Source organism: Hyperolius riggenbachi, chromosome 3 (genome assembly GCF_040937935.1).
Source record: "Hyperolius riggenbachi isolate aHypRig1 chromosome 3, aHypRig1.pri, whole genome shotgun sequence".
Classification (NCBI taxonomy): domain Eukaryota; kingdom Metazoa; phylum Chordata; class Amphibia; order Anura; family Hyperoliidae; genus Hyperolius; species Hyperolius riggenbachi.
The window spans coordinates 212,001,986-212,026,076 of NC_090648.1; the positions used below are offsets into that span (position 1 = coordinate 212,001,986).

The window sequence follows — 24,091 nt, forward strand, 5'->3', positions numbered from 1 at the left end:
TCTGCACTGAAAAATTAATCCTGCACAGCTATCTAAACAAATGACTAAATATACAGTATATAAAGAAAAAAAAATAACTCATGATCTAAACCTCCTTGGCGGTAATCCCTGAGTCAGGCTCGGGCCAAAAATACACAGCTCAGAGTGGTAATCCCGTGCTGAGTGAGTTATAAGCATGAGCTGCTGCAGATGACTGGTATTTTTTTTCTTTTGTTTTCAGTGTCTAAAAGCTTGTGAAAAATTGCATGGCTTTTAGACCCTAAATCTGGAAATAATCATAACACCAGGGAGGTTAAACTAAGTCACAGGGAAGCTTTAAAATTTGCATAGGAGCGGGGTTTATGAGAACAGGACTCCTCCCACCCCCTGTATCTGGAAAAAGGAGCATGAGAAAAGCTGTGGTAGCATCACTAGGTTGGATACATGTATGAATACAGGCAATTTGCATAGTGACATCAAGCTTTATGATTATATATTAGGGCTGAGCATTATTACCTCTCCTTCTAGTACTTTGCCAAACACCACATGTTTTCCATCCAACCAAGAAGTCTTAACTGTAGTAATGAAGAACTGAGATCCATTGGTGTCCTTTCAGCATTGGCCATGCTCACCCAGAGAGGCCCGTAGTGCTTGAGCTTGAAGTTCTCATCAGGGAACCTGTCCCCATAGATGCTTTTACCTACATGAGAGAAAACTTGTTATAATGCACAATCCATCAATCCATACTTCAGTGTTTACAAATGTGGTTAATGGATCAGGAGGCTGCAAGCTTCCCAGCATGTGGATGGAATACAGGGTATATTACATATAGTGAGGGTGACTAATATCCAAATAATTCAGAGTAGATGCAGGATTATGCAATTTCTGCATGCAAATGTTAGCAGCTGAAAAATGGACTAATCAAATGCCTCAAGTGGCCACCAGGGAACAAGATTAACTTGATGGACTGGGGTGGGAAGGACCACTACACTACCAGGAAAAAATGCACTATAAAAAGGGTGACATGGTATATGGGGTTGTAGGGCCACAAGGCAGGTCATTTGGGCACGATCACGGTACATTTAATGGGCGCTGCCATAGGCAAACCACAATAACTGGGATGCAATGGAAACTATAACAATTAAACAAATTCAGGGGAGTCACCTATTACATAAATATATACAAACTGTGCTGGTAATGGGTGCTAAATAGCACAATGTTAAATCAAGCAAACCAATCCCCCACACAGAGAGATTGCGGGGGTACTGTGTATAAGGCCAATAACTTGTCAAATAATAAATGTTATAACACTACACAATATTTTACATAGAACCCAAAGCCTTCAAACCCCATCTCCATGAGCCAGTACATAAATTGTGGAGTTAGAAATCTATAATAAATAGCAATTTACCAGTAAGAGTGCAAATGATAACATTCCTATGCGGGTCTGAATAAGACTCAGTGTAAATGAGAATAACTATGAAGGTGCAAGTTTTGTGATAAACAGGAGAAATGGCCAGTATATGCAACCAGCTTTTTATTATGAAGTCATGTATTAAAAAAAAAAAAAAAAACACCACAATTGTGTAATTATAAAAATGCTTCACGCAAACACTAACGCTGGGGATACACGGCTCGATTCTGAGATGATTCGATTTCCGACATGTCCACTAACTGCTCGAACGTTTTGCCACTCGATTTGTCAATTATTATTATTATTATTATTTATTTATAAAGCGCCAACATATTCCGTGGAAACAAACAAGGGTAACATAATGATACAGACAATGATATACATGAAATATGAACACTGATACAAGATACAGCACTGCTGATTACAACTTGATTTAACATGATGACTAAAATGTATACATTTCTAACAGTGTGCAAGCAATTGAATTAATAACATTCCATGACACAAAAGGGTGAGAGCCCTGCCCTTGCGAGCAGGGCTCTCACCCTTGAAAAACAACAATTGAAAAAAAAGATAAAAACGAGCGGAAGATAAGAATCGAGCGGGCAAAACGAACGGGCGCAGAATCGAGCGCCAGAATCGACCCGTGTATTCCCAGCATAACAACCCCCCCCCCCCAAAAAAAAATTAACACACACACACTACCAACCTCCAGTGCCATCTCCTCTTGTGAAATCTCCACCCTGAATCATGAAGTCTTTGATAATACGGTGGAACTTGCTGCCCTTGTAACCATATCCTTTCTGAAAAGTAGGAAAATTAACATTACACAATCATTAACACACAACCCCGCAGCAATCAGGAATCATTTGCATCACATTGACCATTCCTATAAGAAGTGACATGTTTTTGCACAACTAGAACTGGCAGATTTTGCAACTGTAGAGCAAAGGTGAGAGAATTGTCAATAGGCTAGTAAAACAGCATGTTTGTGAGGTGGAAATAATAGTCAGTTACTGTTCAGGCCAGTTTCCACTAGGACTGAATGTGGCCCAAATCCAAAACTAAAATGTAGCCTTTCCCTGCAGGTGAGTTGGGTAGGGAAATGCTTTCTATACATTTGTTTGCCATCTGAATTGCACTGTGGTGCACTTCTAGATAGCATGCAGCACGCACCTGAATCTCTAGCAGTGCATGGCACGGGTTAGCAATCTGGATGCGTGCTCCAAGTAGCATGGGCTTTAGAGGCGTAAACTACTGGAATTCGAAATTCAAATGAAGTCTAAATACTTTACGTGTGACCACGTTGCATTACTCACTACCATGCTTCCTCTTTCAAGCCGGAAGGAGGAAGCGCGGAAGTCAGTGGTGGAATGCGGCTTTCATTAGGCCTACCACGCGTAATGAAATGCAGACGGCCCAAAGCCTTCTGGGTAAGTTAACAACCCCCCCCCCCCCACCCCCATCCCACGGTCACAGGTGAAGTCATTAGACTTCATTTGAATTTAGAATGAGTAGTTTACTACTCGAAAGCCAGTGCCTGCGTGCTGGCATCACTACAAGTGCCGCTGTGCATCCTGCAAGACACCAGCTAGTGGAAACTGGCCCTTAGATATTAGTCAAGGAGAGGTTTTGGAAGTGATGGGGGAAGATAATTACTGTAATTCAATCTTATCCAAGTTGAGTTTTAGGTACTTGTTAGCGATTGATGAGGACACCGACAGCAGTTAGAAACTTTATTCTGCAGGGCAGTGGGATTTAGTCCCATACCTGGGGGCTGACAGTAATAGGGCCTGTGTATCTAGCTTTAGGGAACACCAACAGAGGGCAGAGTTGGAGGAAGAGAGTTACCACTGAAAGATTTGAAGAAGTCAGTTGAATTGGAAGTGAAGCAAGAGAGGGCAGCATCATGCTGAGAGGGAGTGATAGCAGCAGGTTGGTAATACAGCGGATAGCGAGGCGATAAGCAGTGCAATAGTGGCTTGGATGTGTGTCCTCTCCATGCTCTAGCGCACATGGTTCAGCGACATTGCATGGAGGATAGAAAATACTGGCACTGGTATAAAACACTAATTTTATTCAAATACTTTGTTACATAATGCATGCAATACATGCATATTCCACAACACAGCTTGAAAGGTGGACATACCAGTGAATGGAGAGTGGCACAGATGGTGACTGTGGGTGCTGGTTTTTGCAAGCCTCCATAGAAGCGCAGTAGTGTGCGAAACGGCCGTCAGGCAGCTGCATCCACCATCACCATCTGTGCCACTCTCCATTCACTGGTATGTCCATCTTTCAAGCTGTTGTGAAATATGAATGTGTTGCATTCATTATGTAACGAAGTATTTGAATAAAAGTAGTGTTTTACAGCAGTGGCAGCATCTTCTATCCTCCATGCAATCATGCCAAGACTCTGGAAGAGATTTATCAAGAGTCAGAAATCATGCAGATGGAAAAAGCTGCATTGTTACAGTTATGAGGAGATCACTGGCCACCTTTGGGAATGCTGTTTTAGTAAAGTGTGTGGGTTAAAACGAGACTGAAAAAGATCAAGTGAGGAAAGAGTGAGTATCTGGCCCTGGCCTGTTTAGGATCCTCCATCTTCTCCTGGCCGTGAGCGTCAGCAGGCATGCGAGTTCCCAGCGGGGGTAACAAGAGTGCACTTCCATCTCCTGCAGTGCACTATATTGTGTGTGGAAATTAAAAATATGAACGCTTTACCCAGTAATAGTAAACGCAAAAACTACACAGCTTTTATTCGCGGACAATATCAAGAACCTCACCTTTGAAGGTTTTGCCACTAACTCCACTTAATAAACTTTACATTGGACCCAGGCATTTCTTGTGCCAGTCATCTGGTTTAATGATAAGCAGAATTCCAGACTAGCCAATCATCTTTCACCGCTATTACAGAATTGCTGCACGGGGACGGTAAGTGAGCGGAAACCTCCACACCATACTAGGATCTTACCTCTCCAGTTGACAGTGCAACAAAGTTGTCAACAGTCTTGGGAACAGTTTTGCCAAAGAGGCCAATTACTATTCTTCCAATGTCTTCATCACCATGTTTAACATCAAAGTACACCTGCAGAGAGGGGGAGGCCAAGCAAACAGGTCAGGAAGATGATGACTGAAATACAATACATAAAGGTCAGTGGCCAAAAGATTAGGTAAATTGCTTTACATTCAAAGAAAAAAAAGTTATTTACGAAAAATCATTTACTGTTTCTTTGTAAGAACAAAAAGGTCAAAACCTGGCATTTAAGATAAATACAAAAGGGCACTGTAACCCAAGTAATTTCTATTCTTATGATTGGAGTAAGGATGCACTTGGACTTTAACACCCTCTAATTTCGTGTTCTTAGCATTTGAGAAAATCCCAAGTTCTGGGACATGCTTAATAAAAAGCAATTAGTCAGACAAGTGGATAAAATGCTAAAGCTACAACATGTAAATGCCAAAATACATATTTTAATGCCACAAGCGAGATAGTAGTATATCAAGTTAATTCAGCTATATGGTACCAGGCTTAAAACCCAGCTAAACCTACATCCTAATCTGGAGTGATCTGAGTGCAGTAAGATTTAGGCCTCTTTCAGTGGGACGTTGCATTTGATGCGACGTTAAAGTCGCACAATGTGCCCCTAACGCACCGCATATAGGTTAGGAAATTGGACGTTATTTTGCACTGCGTTATGTCTCTTGGTGCGCCATTTTCGTTGCATACTGATGGAACGAAAATGGCGCATGAGTTACATTAATAATGAAAAAAAAACATTACTGAGCATGTGCAACACACAACGCAGCAAATTTCTTGCTAAACGCACAGCATGCAGCACTTTCTAAATATTGCTACACGTTACACACAACGCAACGTGTGCACTGTGAATGTCGCACAGAATTTGTATTGCTGTGCGTTAGTCTGCGTTATTTTTTATTACGTGCAACTTTAACGACCCACTGTGAAAGAGGCCTTAAAGTTAAATCTCCATTCACATAACAAGACAGTATTGTTGGCCATGTGACAAGGCTGCAATCTGATAACTGCCTATTAGATACTGTTCTGATAAAATCCTGAATGTTATACATGCCAATAGCTGTAAAAGCTATAATAATAATAACCTCTTCTATTAAGTGGTCAGGATTCTTGTTTTTCTAGCTATTTTTTGGAGCAGAGCTAAAAGTAATGCACACGTTAGACCAGGGGTCCCCAAACGGTTTGGGTTGAGGGCCGGGTCAACATACTTCAGACTGCTGGGGGGCCGGAGTATACATAAGATGATGTACAAGTCTTTGCGGGCCAGACAGTAAAGCATACCCAGGTGACAACCTGTAGTCTTAGGCCCGGTTCACATTAGCGGTGGCCGTCCGGAATCGCCGTGCCGGACCGCTTGCAGAACGGACGCACGGCATAGCAATGAAAGCCTATGCGTCCGTTCACATGCGTCCGTTCTGCCGGACCGGATCCGGACTCCGGCGTCCGTTCCAACATGCGCTAATTTTTGGTCCGGCTCCTCCGGCAGCCGTATCCGGGGCGGAGCCGGACTGCACCATCCGGCCAATACAAAGCTATGAGAACCGGAGAGCGCACAACACACTGGCTAAAAATCCGGATGTTCTACCCCACTTCCTATGCGGATTGTTGCGGCGATTTTGGATGGGGACACATGGGCAAGCATTTTGGAGTGGAGCAGCAGTGACTTTAAACGAGCTGGAGATGTTGGCAGCATGTCGGAGGTGGAGGTGAGTGCTAAACAGCGGAGGGCCTGATTCCACAGGTCCACCTTCTGCTGACCTCCTAGACCCCAACATTTTTATTTGGTTTGTACTAACTTTTGCCAAACGGATCCGGATCGCATCCTGATGAACACCTGATGCAACCTGACCGGATCCGGATCAGAACCGTACGGTTCCGATCCGGATCCGGTCCGGATCCGGTCAGGTCATCCGGTCCGTTTGGCAGAGAACCGCAAGTGTGAACCGGGCCTAATTGGACAGCAGTGTCACCTGATGTGGAATTTGAATGGAAACCAGCGAAATTACTGCTTTATGGCGTCCATGTGTATGGGTGGTGCCAGCACTGCTATTCCATATGCGGATCATCAATATTTAAAGATGTCGCTGACCGCATCTATAAGTAATACATTTTCTGTGTAGGGGGCCGGTAAAAAAGCCTCAGGAGGCCACATTCGGCCCGCGGGCCTTAGTTTGAGGACCACTGCGTTAGACGAAGATTATCTCCACCAGAAGCTGATAAAGAACATTCATGAGAGTACAGCATGTTAAGGCAAGCATGCTGCAATTCTCCAGCTGGAATTACTGGCAGCTCAGTAAAACCCCTGTGGCAATTCCAAAAAGTTCAGAACATAATGCGTTTGGGCTCAAACCCACTAGCAACGTTTTCTAAGCGCTAGTGATTTGAAATGCTCTTGCTAATGCAATGCTAAGGTGGATTTTTTATAATCACATTGCTCAAGTGGGTCACACCCATAGCATTACATTAGCAAGAGCTTTTCACATCCCAAGCACTTAGAAATGGTTTAGTAATGTACTGCTAGTGGGTTCTACACCTTAAAGAGACACTGAAGCGAGTGTAAATCTCGCTTCAGCTCTCATATATAGCAGGGGCATGTGTGCCCCTGCTAAAACGCCGTTATCCCGCGGCTGCACGAGGGTCCCTGACCCCCCAACCCACCCCCCGCAAACCTTGGTCGTCTTCTTGGTCGCAGATTTTGCTTCCTGGAGGCAAGGGCTAACGGCTGCAGCCCTGCCTCCCAGCGCGTCTATCAGACGCGCATCGCCATCTCTCCCCCGCCCCTCTCAGTGAAGGAAGACTGAGAGGGGCGGGGGAGAGGCGGAGATGCTCGCTGACAGACGCGCGTGGGGCAGGGCTGCGGCGGTTAGCCCTGCCCCAATGCGGAAGCGCTCCCCCGGAGGGGATTTGGGGAGACAGGGACCCCGGTTAAGCCACGGGATAGCGGCGTTTTAGCAGGGGCACACGTGCCCCTGCTATATATATATATATATGAGGTCTGAAGCGAGATCTATTCTCGCTTCAGACTCTCTTTAAGCCCAATCTACACGATAAGATTCTTTGTGCGATTCAAATGCGTTTCTATTTACAATCCTATTAAATCTGACATGTCCGATCGGGATTCAATTCAATTCGATTTGCCATTGCAAAACAATGGCAAATCGAATTGAATCCCAATCGGACATGTTGGATTTAATCGGATCGTAAATAGAATCGTAATCGAATCACACAAAGCCGTATCGTGTAGATTGGGCTTTAGGGCCAGTTTCCCTGCAGGCGAGTTGGGTGGGGAAGCACTGCCTATACTTTGTCATGCTTGCAACACGCACTTGAATGGCATGACTAAGCAATTTGGATGTGTGGTCGCATCAAGTGCCTTGTGGAAACCAACCATAAATACAGATGAGCATTGCTGACTTCTGGCCCAATTCCTGCCAGTACTTGGAAACAGCCACAAGCCAGCCAGCCAGCAATGGGAAGATTGATGTGATAGGAGAGATGGAGATCTTTGATCATTTCTTTCCCCTCTTCAATCTATACTGAACGTGGCTGCTTGATTCAGGCTGCATTTCCACTTGTGCGGTGGGAATCGCCGCGGTAAAAATTTGCATGCGGATGCGAATTTCGCATGCGGTTCTATGCGAATTTGCATGGATGACGATGTATGCGAATTTAACCATGGCAGTGCCGGTGTGATTTTCCATCGTTTCTATGCGAATTTGCATGAAAATTCGCATACCCAAACCGCATGCAAATTTCCTATTAAATACATTTTATGCGATTCGCATAGCGGCATGCGAATTCTGATGGCTCTGCCATGCAAATTTTTTCTGCACAGAAAACGCAAAGGAATCCTGACAAGTGGAAACAATCCCATTCACTTGTATTGCTATGCGAATTCGCGATAGTGGAAATGGGCCCTCATTCATCTCTCTTCTCGCACCTCATCTGCTGCTCCTCTCTTCGTTGCCTGCCAATTAGCCAAAATGATTTGTTTTATACTCTTAATTCTAACCTACAGACCTCTCCGCAATCCTCAGTAGTTTCCAGATACCAGCACAGCTGCAGCCTCTGCTCTCTCCTCTAGAACCACCTCCTCGCATTGTATACATACCGCATGAGTTAAATTAGGTAGTGATAAACACTGACCAAAATATCTCAGTTTTGAAATTCACACTTTTTTTCTCCCTAAATTACCTCATGCGGTAAAAGTAAGGTAAAAGTGTGGCAATTACCTCAAAATGTATCTCCAATTTGAGAGTCTCAATTCAAAAGTTGGTGTTAATTAAGGATTTTTTTTTAATCACCTACAAATGGTAGATGATAATTATCACTTCTCTGCTTTTGGCCTTCAGGGTGGAGCCATTTGAGCTTTCTTTGCTCGAGTTTGTCAATTTTACATAGAAGGCAGAAAAGACGAGTGTGTCTACTCTCAAGGTGCACTTTCACACCTCGTATAGTCTTTTAGATGATTTTATAGATGCCGAGGAGGAAATTCATCTCTGCTCTAAAAGATAAGCAACAGCATAATAACCTTTAAAAGAAAAAAAACTTGTTACAGCTGATACAAATCAACAAAAAAAAATCTCCAGTGTATGTACTTCCTGCTTTCATGGAAGCAGACATAGGGTTAACATCCTGTGTTTACACATTAGCTGCTCTGCTGAGGCAGCCAGCTGGCACAGCTGAGAGCTCAAATTACAGCTGTGATTATTCACAGATGAGGGGGAATTATACAGGCTAAAATATATACATACGGGGTGCATTTATATAGGTTTTCATTCTGTCCTGCGCAAGAGTTGAGGTCCTACTTTAAATGTGACAGGCTTTCCTGGGTCATCTGTGTGTAATGGGTGTCAAGTATATGGGCTGCCCTACAGTGGTCAAAAAAAGCTTTTTTTCCGTACATATTACTGACTGTTTTATCACCTATCAAACATTTATCACACTTGGTACATTTTTAACTATTTTCTCTATTTTTAGTGAATTATCCAGGGCTGCGGAGTCGGTACAAAAATCTTCCGACTCCCGACTCCTCAGCTTATGAAACCACAACTCCGACTCCAGGTACCCAAATTGGCTTCGACTCCAACTCCTTAGCCTAATACTTAACAGGGCTGTGGATTTTGTACAAAAATCATACGACTCCGACTCCCAATCCGTTTATGAAATCAATGACTCAGAGTGCCCAAAATTGCCCCGACTCCACAGCCCTGGAATTATCACTGGAGGTAATTTTTCTCCCAAAAAAAGAGTTACCGCACATGGTTTTGTGAATAGAGCCCAGTGTGTACACTATTTGCTCAAAAACAGTTGCTGAAAGTAAATTTACCCACACATACAAGTTCTGTACAATACATGACTCAACTTACAAACACCCTCCCACAGTGGAACCTGTTTGTAAGTAGGGGGACCAACTGCATTTGCAATAAATATTTGCATATTGACATGTGTGTCATGCTGAGATCCAACAGGGTATCATTAATTTAGTCATAATCAATAGCACTTTATAATTTTCCTACTTCAATTAGTTACTTTGACAACAGTACCATTATAAATTTTGTTTTGTAATACTAGGGCATTTATTTTGTTGCGTAATTATCCTTATAAAAGTATAATTTAGATTTAATACTACATGATACTGTATAATTTCTAAAATGTAGTATTCCTGCAATTAGGATTAGATTTTTAACATAGGTTTTTCAAGTAGGGTATACCATGAAACATGCTGTCACAGCGCTTTACAGATTCAGTATTTTCCCAATTATCAATGGAGCCTTGCACTACTTCTATACCATACTAACAGCCAATGCATGTATCTACACACCAATTATGTGGGGTGTGCAAGCCACAACTCAACAACTGCAAGTAATTAAAGGGCAAGTAGTCCTGAAAGGAATGAGCTGCACCACACATAAGAAATCAATACCTTTATTTTCACAATTATAGAACAATAATAAAACCAATTAAAATTGTGTGCTGGACAGTGGACACCAAAGTTACAATCCACCCCATGCACGGATATATGAATGCTATACTGCCTCACCTAACAATAGGTTACCCTGCTAGCTGCAGAATGATACCAGCTCCATTATCAAGGACCTTGACAGTCAATGTTCATGAGCAGGATTTATTCTGCAGCTGAGGGCTTGTTCACACTACATGAGCTTTTTAAGTGCTAGCGATTTTGAAAAGCTCTTGCTAATACAATGCTATGGAGGATTTTTACAAAATCGCATTGTTCCAGTGAGGACACACACATAGGAAGACATTAGCAAGAGCTTTTAAAATCACAAAGCGCTTAGAAAAGCTCTTCTCTTAGTGTGAACAAGCCCTTTGGGTTACTTATAGTTAATTGAGGCCGTGCATCATTCATATCCCCCTGCATGGTCAGGTGCATGGGGTGGTTTGTAACTGGTGTCCAGCACACAATTTTAATTAGTTTTATTATTGTGATAGGGACTACTGTGAAAATAAAGGTATTGATTCTAATTGGTGATGAAGCCTATTCCTTCCAGGATTTCTTGCTTTTTAAATTACTTTCACTTATATACCATATTAGTATACGATTACTCAGAGTGTGACTAGACGCAAGAAATTGCTAAAGACTATTTGACAATGAGACCCAAGTTACAAACACCCAACAAGTCTACTGATTGGGTTACCAAAGCTAACCAATCACGTGAGTACATTACCTTTCATATACATGTATCCTGGTGCATGGCTCTATTAGAGCATGTTGACTTCTGCCCGTTTTCAGTACCTTTGTCTGAGATTTACCCCCCCCCCCCCCCTGCTACATACATATGTTAGCCTGCAGGCTAGTGACCTGTCTGTACAGCCTTAAAATGTCACCAGATGGAGTGTCCTAATCCCTGTTGGGCAACAGTGATCATATGTGTATATGAAGCTCTCATCCCAAATATTATAAACTATACTACCACTCCTATTATACACTTTCAATGGTGTTTTATTATGGACACCTTGTTTTTACTAAGTTAGTTATTGATAAAGTCATTAATCTGGTTGTCCTTTCTGAAATCTTCAATGAGATGGTCAGCATCATGCTGTGAAATATAGTTTGGCTAGCGCCTATTGCCTATATAGGCATTTGCAGTGTTCTCCCCAGGCTCTTTTAGCCAGGTGCTCCACCCAGCTCATTTTTGGGAGCACCCAGCTGTAATCAGTTCCCCTTCCTCATGTTCCTCCTATGCTGTCAGTTGCACCAACCCTGCATTCCCCCTGTTGTGCCCCACCCGGCTACTTTTTCAATTGTTTGGGGAGAGCACTGCATTTGTACCAAGCTACCTTCAGTATATTCCAGTAATGTCTGAATTGGCCCATCCATATTGTATCTGTTGACAAACATCAGGTACCCTTCGGTATCATTTGCAAAGAAAGCCTGCTGCATATGAAGACTTGGTTAGACTTTGTTCACACTACAAATCGCTAAACGCAAACACTGAGCGTTTTTCTGGCGTTTTCCTCAATAGTATTTTGAGCGATTTTTAACTGTATGGGATAGCGTTTTTCAGCATTTTGCGTTCAGCAATTTTACTGCACATGTGTCGCTCTCCCATACAGGAAATGGCCACTACACAGGAAACCGGTGTTTTATGGGTAAACTGCAATATTTACTGAGTAAAAGCGCAGGAAAAACTCTGATTATTGTGAACAGCCCAGCGTTTCTGGGGCGATTTTTGAAGCGTTCTTATCTTTCACATTGAAGCGCTAATTGCTCAAAATCGCTCAGAAATGGTGCAGGTTACGCATTTGCGTTTCAGCTAATCGCTGAAAAACGCAAAACGCTTAAATGAGAACAGCCACATATATTTAACATTGGCCAAGCACTTTTCAAAACGCTAGCGATTTCCAGCGATGCTGAAATCGCCTGAAAAGCGCTCTAGTGTGAATGGGTCCTTACTGTTGCTTGGACGGGGGTAGATTTTTCCTAGCTTCTGCCATTCTAGTATGTCACACCATACATGGGGCGCTTTGTTTTTTTTTAATATTTTTTCCCCATCACTCATTTTCCCCTAATTTCGGAAGTCTATAAACTATATAAATTCAGGGCAGGTCATTGCTTAATAGGAATGACCAATGAGATGCAAATAATTCAGAGTTCAGACAGGATTATATACACCTATGCTAATGTATGCAGCCTGAACATTGACATATCAATTTAAACTTTGGTGGGACTTGATTGGTCCATTTTCGAGCTGCATACATTTGCATAAAAATTTTTTTTACATAATCCTGCAACACAGAATTACTTGCATCTCATTGATCATCCCCCCATCGGTCAACCTCACTTAACTTCCATTTCTTCCAATTTCACTTGGGAAGGGAAACATGGGACAAAAATAGATGGCAAAAGAAAAAAAAAAGTCAATTCAATCTCTTAGCAGATGCTAAGATGAAGAGGAGGAGTAAAAACAAAATAAACCCCAACTGGCAGCAGACTGGCCAACAGTCCCTTTACTAAGGTTGGATGCCATACGGAACACTAAAAAGTATTTGGGAACAAATTTATGGGGGCATTATAGGAAGGGGTGGGGGAAGAAGAGCCATTGCAAGGAATTAAAATGGCAAGCTAAACATGGAGCACTAAGGAATGGAATAAAAAGATTATATGAATGGGAAACTTGTCTATAAGCCTTGTAGCACTATAATACGAGGAAGCAGGCTTGTCCTGTAAAACGTGTAGTTTTGGCGCTTGATAAAATGCTATTCTTATTAAAGCTGCCCAGATGCTTTGCTTAGGAAGCATGGTTTACACTTTTTCCTCAGTTCTTAATTTACTATTTTAATGGCAGTGATCACAGCTCCTCCAAAAACCTCACTTTTTTTTGGAGAATGATTCTTGTTCAGGTTGTTGACCATGTTTTGTGAGTACCTTTTACTTCATCTCTGATACACCCCCCCCCCCCCCCCCCTACACACACACTGTTTGGTCCAGCTTCAGGAAATACTACTAAACCAAATAAACAGAGAAATTAATTTGTTCCCCTCACAGATTACCCAACAATATGTTCACAAGTCTATGACATGGACTAGATTGTGGGCTCCTTGATAAACAGTTAGCGGCGTGACTATACACTCTGCAAAAGATGGAAGATGTCATTACTATGAAAATACACAAACCATATTATAATAAACCAGTGCACTAGTGAGGTGCAATATAATGAAGAGGGCATTTATGGAGGAAGGGGAGGGCATTATATAAATAGGGCACTAAACAGAGACCTATTGAAGACGGCACTAAAAGGGGATATTACACTGAATATTATGGATGTATGCTTGCCAGTGAGAATATGTTGTTAGACAGCATGCAACTCTGGATCACAAACTGTTACTTTTAAACTACTTACAGGACATCTGCTGCAAAAAATAAAGATTACTTTTTAACTTACAGCAAGTTTTTGTAATGAATAGTGCTATTGTGCAGGCAAAAAGCAGTCTACTTCTCAATAAATTATTTTATAATCCAGCACTGGCTGGATAGTGTAATGGTTAAGGGCTCTGCCTCTGACACAGGAGACCTGGGTTCGAATCTCGGCTCTGCCTTTTCAGTAAGCCAACACTTAGGCCTAGTGCACACCAAAAACCGCTAGCAAATCCGCAAAATGCTAGCAGATTTTGAAACGCTTTTTCTTATTTTTCTGCAGCGTTTCAGCTAGCGTTGTGCGGTTTTGTGTAGCGGTTTTGGTGTAGTAGATTTCATGTATTGTTACAGTAAAGCTGTTACTGAACAGCTACTGTAACAAAAAACGCCTGGCAAACCGCTCTGAAGTGCCGTTTTTCAGAGCGGTTTGCGTTTTTCCTATACTTAACATTGAGGCAGAAACGCATCCGCAATCCAAAATCTGCAGCAGCCCGGGAGTATGCGTTTCTGCAAAACGCCTCCCGCTCTGGTGTGCACCAGCCCATTGAAATACATTACCCTAGCGGATCCGCACCCGCAAGCAGATCGCAAACCGCAGCGGAAACGCTCCGGTGTGCACTAGGCCTTATTCAGTAAGGAGTTCTTTGGGCGAGACTCCCTAACACTGCTGCTGCCTACTGAGTGCGCTCTAGTGGCTGCCTAACAAGCGCTTTGAGTCCGACAAGAGAAAAGCGCTATGCAAAAAAAGGATTTATTTATGAACTGAAATCTGATGAAATTAGGAGAATACCAACTAAATAGTGACCATAAAATGAATGTTTTTTCTGCTCTTACCTTATGAATGAGGCCTGGAACCCACTAGAAAGCGTGATAGCGCTTTACAAGCGATTTTGGGAGCTTCCCTGCTTCTATACAATTCATTATAAATGGAAACGCTCCCAAAATCCTGCATGTCCTGCAATTGCGATTTGCCTAATTACAATCGCTCTAGTGCAGGGGTAGGGAACCTATGGCTCGGAAGCTCTTTTGATGGCTGCATCTGGCTCACAGATAAATCAGTGGGGGTTGATTCACTAAGCTACACTGCTCAAGCAGCGCAAGTAAAATTTTCAAAGTAGGCATGCTACTGCTGTAGCATGCAATACTACCTTACTCAAACTCCCGAAAACTAACAGCTGCTCCAGTTGCCCCACTCTGAACCCTAATACGGGTAGAAGGCTGCGCATCCCTGACCTAATACTACAGTTGAATGGTTAATCGCTGTGGCGTACACCGCCCCTCCTGGACTAAAAATGCACGCCCCGCATCCAAACAATGCAATACTGGTTTATGGAGAAAGTTTAGCTTCGATTATAGTTTGCATGCAAAATACAATGTACTGAACATTTGCATCAACGTTGAGGTCATTCTCCGGAGCAGATGTCCTACACGGTTTCCATAATTTTGTAACTACCAGGCTAGCAGCTCCCATTGGGCTTTCCTGTTTGCATGGTAAGTATTTAGTTATGCATATGTTTTGCATCTGTTTGATTGCTGAGTGTGTATTTGAGCTGTTTAAGTGGTGCACATGAGGTGATAAGAGATCCCCACACTTTGATTGGCCCAATAGGCAGCCTGTCACTTGACAAGCAGCCTATTGGGCAAAAATTAGGGGATCTCGTGCTACAAAGTGATGCAACAGCCAAGTCAGCTAGCTAATTGTACAAGCTGTTAGTTGGCATTTCTGCTGTCTGGCTCTCTGGGAAATTGCTGATGTTGCTGAAACCCAAAAGAAGCTGGCACTCCAGCTGTGGTGGAACTACAAGTCCCATGAGGGATTGCAATACTCTGACAGCTCTAAGGATAACTCGGGGAGGCAGAGGCATGATGGGATTTGTAGTTTTGTCACAGCTGGAGTGCCAAGGTTAGCCATCACTGCTCTAGTGGGTTCCAGGCCTCATACTTCTTAGTAAATCCCTGGCTCTAGTGGTACTTGTGCACATTCCATTATTTGAAACCACTGCTTTCCTTACCAGCAAGTGACTTGAGTAATCCTCAGAGAGGCCCCTGTAGATGTAATCAGGCAATAGCCAGCCAGCTAAAGACACTAGAAAGGCAAGTGTGCCTATATCCTGCCTTCCCATAGCAAAGCATGTCTGGCATCCGTAGCACATGTTAACCATCCCAGAGCTATGGACACCGGAGACGCAGGGGCGAAGCAATCGGGGTTGCAGAGGTTGCGACCACATCGGGGCCCTTGGGCCAGAGGTGCCCCATAGGCCACTCCCTGAACTGCAGTATTAACTATTGGTACTGTGCTCATAATCACTTCTATAGATACTTTGAATAGTGGTTATAATTAACAAACTGCTACCACGCCCTTCTTGCACCTCTGACACTGTAGTTGCCATTGGCAGGTTTTGGTGCACAGTATCAATTGTAATGTATAGAGTGCTTGGTGGGGCAATGTAATATTTGTTTTGGGGCCCACAGCATCCAAGCTATTCCACTGCGGAAACGTGTTATTACAGTAAGGCAGTACATATGCACACTTGCCTTTCTAGTGTCTGTGGCTGACTGGGTATCCCCTGATTACATGTGCAAGGGGGGGGGGGGGGGTCTGTGAGGATTTCATTCAGGTACTCTTAAGGAAAGCAGCGGTTTCAAATAACCGCAGGAGTTCCACTAAAGCCTGGGCTGCACTAATAGAAAAGTATGATTCATGAACTAGGAACAGAAAAAAACCCCATTAATGTTATGGTCTCCATTCAGTTGGTATTCCCCTAATTCCATCAGATGTCAATTATTAAATACATGCCGATTCTATTTCTTGGAAAGTAGACTGCTTTTTGTTTGGGCAATAGCCAATTACAAAACATTGCTAGAAGTTAAAAAGTAATCTTTAATTTTTGCAGAGTTTTTCGTGAACAGATGTCCTTTAAAGGAAATGTCCAAGCAAAATAAAAAAATGAGTTTCACTTACCTGGGGCTTCTCCCAGCCCCATGTAGCCATCCTGTGCCCTCGTGGTCACTCACTGCTGCTCCACTCCCCCGCTGGCAGCTTTCCGACCTCGGAGGTCGGCGGGACGCATTGCGTACATTTTTACGCATTCCCGCTAGTGCAGGAACATTAACACATACATTTTTACGCATTACTGGTTCATTGCGTAAAAATTTACGCATTAAACCAGTAACACGTAAAAATGCATGTGTTAATGTTCCTGCACTAGCGGGAATGCGTAAAAATGTACGCAATGCGTCCCGCCGACCTCCGAGGTCGCCAAGCTGCCAGCGGGGGACTGGAGCAGCAGTGAGTGACTACGAGGGCACAGGATGGCTGCATGGGGCTGGGAGAAGCCCCAGGTAAGTGAAACTCATTTTTTTATTTTGCTTGAACCTTCCCTTTAAGCCGCATCTACACGCATAGATGCGGCCGCGATGGTCCTTATCAATCGAGCCGCTGATGCGGCTCGATTGATAAGATCCGACAGGACGGATCTCCCCACCGCCAATTCCCTGCTCGCTCCCCGCGAGGGGACAATGGCAGGGAATCGAGCGGAATATAAGTGGCGCCGGTGGGGACAAGCGGGGAATCTAATCGCACGCGCGGCGGCGACGCGGAAGAGGCGATCCGGTGGCTAATCAAACCGCCGGATCGCCGCCTCATCTACACGTGTAGATGAGGCTTTAAAGGGAAGGTCCAAGCAAAATAAAAAAATGAGTTTCACTTACCTGGGGCTTCTACCAGCCCCATACAACCATCCTGTGCCCTCGTAGTCACTCACTGCTGCTCCAGTCCCCCGCTGGCAGCTTGCCAACTTCGGAGGTCGGCGGGCCGCATTGCGTACATTTTTACGCATTCACGCTAGTGCAGGAACATTAACACATACATTTTTACGCGTTAGTGGTGCAATGCATAAAAATGTACGCATTGCACCACTAACGCATAAAAATGTATGCGTTAATGTTCCTACACTAGTGGCAATGCGTAAAAATGTACGCAATGCGGCCCGCCAACCTCCGAGGTCGGCAAGCTGCCAGCGGGGGACTTGAGCAGCAGTGAGTGACTACGAGAGCACAGGATGGCTGCATGGGGCTGGTAGCAGCCCCAGGTAAGTGAAACTCTTTTTTTTTTTTATTTTGCTTGGACCTTCCCTTTAACCATACTCACCACTTCTCACTATGGCATGCTATGTCTGCTACACAATTTCTCTGTAGCTGCAGGGCCTAAGATTTTGCTCTATAATTACACTGAATTTTTGCGAGCGCTGTAGAAAGGATGCTGGTGTATGCAGCTGCATACAGCATCTGCAGCAAAAACGTATCTTAGATTAACTAACTTCAGGAAAGTCTAATGCCTAGTACACATGATGCGATTTTCAGGCAGATTTCCTGCGTGATTGATTTTCAACATTCATTTAAAAACGGATTTTCAAAGAAACATCCATGTTTTCCTATGGCACAGTTCCCATTAAACGAGTTTTAATTAAAAGCTTTTGCACAATGCACTGCTATGGGAAAATCGAATACTAACGCATACCAACCCAAGTGTAAAAGCACCCCAACTGTAAAAGAAAGGAAAAAAAAGTTTTGCTGCAGACGTGTGTTTTCCACACTATTTATTAAAAGTATCTAGTTAAACGTTTAAACTTTTGCTACTTAGTTGGGAACAAATTAAAATAAACATTCTAGGTCTGCAGAATAAATTAAGACTATTAATAAACTCCACTATCTTTGCAGGGGTAAAGAAAAACTTTTTTGTTTTTTGTTTCAGGGGGATGCACACAACATAAAAAGGTATTACACAATCTTTGACAATTAGGACCTTAGGAAAAACTTGTGTATGGCTGATTATCCAACATACCAATGTAAAGGGGAGTGGATCACCACTTAGGGCGATAAATTAGAAAAGTACACTACTTGGGCTGATTTATTAATCCCCCTGCCAAGTACACAGAAACAAATAGGCAATAAGTCAATCAATACTCTTCATTTATTTTCCAAGTGAAGCATGATTAGCTGCTCTGAGCAGCTGAGTGGAGACTGGAGAAGTCGGTCTATTGTTCTGAATAGCAGGATTGTGGAAGCTAGGGCGGCGCTCCCTGCCAGCTCCGCAGTGTCTCTGCCTTGCATTACCTTGACGGTCACCTTGGGTCCCTTCTTCTTCTCATCAGCCTCGGAGGCGCCGGGGAAGAGCAGAAAGATGACGGAACCCGCGATGAGAGCGGCAGCGAACAGCAGCTTCATGTTTCTCTCCAGCAACCGCAGCATCAAAGAGCAGAACTGGCCTACAACAGGGAGAGAAAAGGCGGACAGCCGGCGTGACGTCACGTGACAAGGACTATACCAAATGCCAAGCTACCCGAGGGTAGGACTGTGCTTCTAAAAAAAAAGGATTATTTGGAACAATCGACATGTTTATTAAACAAATAATCCATAATTAAGTCATTGCTAGAGCAACAAAAACTGAGGGTATCCAATATAGACAGCTATAAAAAGACTGCTCGTCCAATCACCGCCGAAATGCATCAAACGAATCTTTAGAAAAGAGGGGGATTCCTATCCGGCACGCTTTATTTACAAACCTGTAGTTCGACTGTTTGGTTTTTACATACTTTATGCATGAGCATGGGTACGCACTTTAGTACAGAATTGCTAATAAATTGCAGCAGAATAACATATTGGCTGTCATATTGCTGGCTGAGGATCGGACCGTACCATGTCTGTATCCCCCCTCCCTCCCCTGCAACCCCTGACTTCTGTGCCACGTTACGGCTTGGATATTGGTTTGCAGAAGTGGCCAATCGGAAGCGGACATGACAGCCATGGCAGCCTATGAGACGCCAGCGTGTGAGAGACAGCGAGGAGTGAGAGCAGCAGCTGTGTGCAGAGTGATTGCATTCCGGACACGCGTGTCTGCACCGGTCTCTGGCCTGTATTCGGCAGAGCGTCCTCAGCAGCCAGCACTCGCTTCACTGTTTGCTCCCCACTTCCTGGCGTGTGCACGTGCGTCACATTCTGCTACAGTTACACCAATCTGGATATACAAATTGCAGCTGCTTTCTAGATCTGCACACTGGCTTCCATTTCAGCTTAGACAGCTCAGCCACTTCAGGCTGTTTGCCGAATAGTTAAGGTCACGTAAAGGTGCGGCGCATAAAAATGGACCTGGCCATGCAATAGAATGTGGGGGTAAGGTCCTGAATGGAGCCAAATGTACCAGCAAAACGGATGAAGGGATGGAGAAACACATAATTCGGGCTATTTCCAGCACCTGAATTACCTGTATGAGACCACAAACCATAGCATTGCCGCTATAGCTGCATCAATACCAGGCGCTACACTGAGGTGTTTTGGGCAGGGGCAAAACGTCCCTGCTCTCCACTTACTCGTTACCTCCTTGCAGCCCTCCTCTCCTCATAATAATAAGGGGGCTGGAAGGAGGCAGGGAGTTGGTGGTGAGCAAAGGGAGATTTGCTCTTTCACAGGTGCTGCGGTGGAGGCAGGGAGGCATCAGGGATGGTGCAGTCCAGGTGAACAGGTAAGTGTGCAGCAAGGGCACATACAGGGCTGCCCATAATTACCCTGGCAAGTTTTGACTTAGTTACTTTTATTCAAGCAGCACACATTTTTTTTACAGGAAATAACAGGTTTCTCCCAAAAGATAAGACGATGTACAAAAAGCAATTCTTGTGGAAAAAAAAGTTTTTCTCAGCTTTTATTTACATTTGAGCAAAAAGTGTTAAAGGGACACTACGGCGAAAAATAGTAAAATTTAAAATATGTGCAAACATAGACAAATAAGAAGTACATTTTTTTTCCAGAGCAAAATTAACCATAAATTACTTTTCTCCTATGTTGCTGTCACTTACAGTAGGTAGTAGAAATCTGACATAAGTGACAGGTTTTTGACTAGTCCAGCTCTTCATAGGGGATTCTCAGGAAGGCTTTTATTTTTATATTCCAGCGGTTCTGGAGGTGTGTTTAGCTGCTAAGGGTACAATGGTAAATTTGCATATATTCAGCAGTGATGCACTGGGAGACATCTCAAGCTCACTCCAACCAGAATTATCGCAAATTCTTTATGTTTTAAGAAAGCAAACTTTTGTTTTTCTTAACATTGTAGTAAGGGGGCTTTTAGGACCATTGTAGTCCCTTACACACTCCAATGAGTTCTGGGTCACCATGAGCTTGCTGGTTAGTCTGTATTTTTTATAAAGATATTCCCTAAAAAGGATTTATACAAAGATGCTGGCCGGCTTTCCTGCTCCCTACAAAGTTTTTTTGGCAGTTGGACAGAGCAACTGCCATTCACTAAGGCCTAGTGCACACCGGAGCGTTTCAGCTGTGGTTTGCGATCTGCTTGCGGGTGCGGATCCGCTAGGGTAATGTATTTCAATGGGCTGGTGCACACCAGAGCGGGAGGCGTTTTGCAGAAACACATACTCCCGGGCTGCTGCAGATTTTGGATTGCGGATGCGTTTCTGCCTCAATGTTAAGTATAGGAAAAACGCAAACCGCTCTGAAAAACGGCACTTCAGAGCGGTTTGCCAGACGTTTTTGTTACAGTAGCTGTTCAGTAACAGCTTTACTGTAACAATACATGAAATCTACTATACCAAAACCGCTACACAAAACCGCAAAACGCTAGCTGAAACGCTGCAGAAAAAGCGTTTCAAAATCTGCTAGCATTTTGCGGATCTGCTAGCGGTTTTTGGTGTGCACTAGGCCTAAGTGCTTTTGAAAATATATAAATATATACATCCCTGAGAATCCCCTATAAAGAGATGGACTAGTCCAAAACCTGTCACTTCTGTCAGATTTCTACAACCTACTGTAAGTGACAGCAACATAGGAGAAAAGTAATTTATGGCTCATTTTACTCTGTGAAAAAATGTATTTATTTGTATGTTTGTACATATTTTAAATTTTACTTTTTCACTGTAGTGCCCCTTTAAGTTCATAATTATTTATACACTTCACAAACTGTCACAGCCTGTGGGAAAATCCAAAGTTCTATGCCATTCCAAATAGTCCAAGCTGTTCTAAAGCATCCAAAATACCCTGATTCAAGGGTGTAGCAATAACCATAGCGGCTGCTATGGGGCCCTGGAGCAGAGAGGGCCCAGGTGGTAATTTATTTATTATTATTTATTGTATTTAGAAAGCGCCAACATATTACGCAGCGTTGGACAATAAATACATACAATGATACAAGGATGACAGAAATAAAGGTTATACAACATAGAACAGTTATACAAGACAACCGGTACAAGCCACATGATCATGCAATTATGGGCTGGTTAGGTAGGCCCAGTAATAAAAGTACAGGCTGTCATAGGAAAGGAGCAGACGATCCTGTAGATTACACTAGGGAAGGGAGGACCCTGCCAGAGGCTTACAATCTAAGAAAGGGGGGGGGGGGGGGGGGGGGGGTGGAAACACTAGGTGGGGCTGCGTATTGTGCACAAATTTAGATTCTGAAACGGATAGGGAGCCAGTGCAGGGATTTACAGAGGGGAGATGTGGAGCAAAGAATGGATGAGTCTTGCAGCTGCATTCATAGCTGATTGAAGGGGGGCAATGCATTTCAAGGGGAGGCCAGAAAGGAGGGAGTTAGTTATCAAGGCGGGAGATGACGAGGGCATGGATGAGCAGCTTGCTCGTGTCCGTGGTTAGAAAAAGCGAATCTTGGAGATATTACGGAGGTGGAAAATGCAGGCTCTACGTATTCACCAACTTAATCTTGTGTTCCTCCACCCTATGATTTTATTTAAGTGCCCATGCAGTGTAGATTGCATGAGAAAGTAAATTGTCTACTTAACCCTCTGGGCGATATAATTACATCGCCCAGGAGGGGGCGCAGCACTTTTTTTTTAAATTTTTTATTTTGCATATCATGTAGCAAGCCCTGGGTTTGCTACATGATAACCGCTGCGCAGCGGCATCCCCCCACCCACTCCGATCGCCTTCGGTGATCAGAGTAAGCAGGAAATCCCGTTCAGAACGGGATTTCCTGCTGGGCTTCCCCGGTCGCCATGACGTCACCGACGTCGTGATGTCAGAGGGAGTCCCGATCCACCCCTCAGCGCTGCCTGGCACTGATTGGCCAGACTGCGCAAGGGGTCGGGGGGGGGGGCTGCGCGGCGGATCAGCGGCGATCCAAAGTTACACGCAGCTAGCAAAGTGCTAGCTGCGTGTAACAAAAAAAAAATTACGCAAATCGGCCCACCAGGGCCTGAGAACTCCTCCTGCACGACATACCCTGAGCTCAGCTCGGGATTATCGCCCAGGAGGTTAACTCATATTCATAGGATAGAGGCAGATGGCATTTCTCAAGAATGCCTACATCTCATGGCCCCAACCACTACTTTTTGCTACCTATACTGGTGGGGATAACTTTTGGCAACCTATGCTGGGGTCTCCCTAAGGAGTTCCTCTGGCTACTTAATGCTGGGAGGCCGTCTAGTTACCTAAAATTTGTTTGTGGAGGGAAGGGGCACAAAGGTGCCTTATTTTTGGGCGGGGGGGGGGGCAACCAAAACTTTGCTATAGGGCCCCATGATTTCTAGCTACACCCCTGCCCTGATTAATTGGGAACAGCTGTTTTAATTAACAGGTGAAAACCAGCAGCTCTCTGCAGTTGGTTTGTGGACAGTCATGGCTAAAACAAAGGAGCTCCGTGAGGACCTGCAGCTGTGCATTGTGGCTGCTCACAAGTCAGGAAAGGGCTACAAGGCAATTTCTAAATGTTTTCAAGTTCCATTGGCTACAGTACAAAGTATTATTAACTGCTTCATGACTGCGTCACACTGATGTGATGCAGCGGCTCCCCAAGGACCGTGTAACGCCAATTGGCGTTAAGTCCTGCGCCCTGATTTTGATGGAGATCGCGCATCCTCGCTTAAATGACAGAGCTCTGCTACATCAGTCTCCCAGTGGCGATCGCCGATAGGAAACTGTTAGACGGCGAAACCGCCGTCTATTTACAAAGTACAGGCGTGTCACTCAGCTGTCCCCTGGGGAGGCCTTAGCCTAGAAGAGGGACTTGTGCACCGGACTTTAATTTTTCTGAGAGGCACAAGAGCAATCGGTTCTCATAGGCTAATGCCTATGACAGACGATCACTGTCATTGGCTGGCAGGAGGGAGGGCAGGGGGAAAAAATAGCAATATTTATAAAAATAAATAAATAAAGAAGGCAGCAGCGAGCAGAGCCCACCAACAGAGAGCTATGTTGGTGGGCAGAAAAAAAAGGGGGGGTCACTTGTGTGCCTAGTTGTACAGCCCTGCAGAGC

The 24,091-nt window shown here is 44.0% G+C and overlaps 1 protein-coding gene across 1 annotated transcript; it reads right to left on the bottom strand.

The window, feature by feature from the left end:
* Positions 1–497: 497 nt before the first annotated feature.
* Positions 498–19,133, bottom strand: PPIB (peptidylprolyl isomerase B). Its single transcript, XM_068275648.1, has 4 exons — positions 18,931–19,133; positions 4,368–4,481; positions 2,103–2,196; positions 498–679 (listed from the first exon to the last, which is right to left on the bottom strand). The coding sequence occupies exons 1-4, from the start codon at positions 19,063–19,065 to the stop codon at positions 504–506; spliced, it is 519 nt and encodes a 172-aa protein (XP_068131749.1). The 5' UTR covers positions 19,066–19,133; the 3' UTR covers positions 498–503.
* Between the last annotated feature and the right edge of the window lie 4,958 nt (positions 19,134–24,091).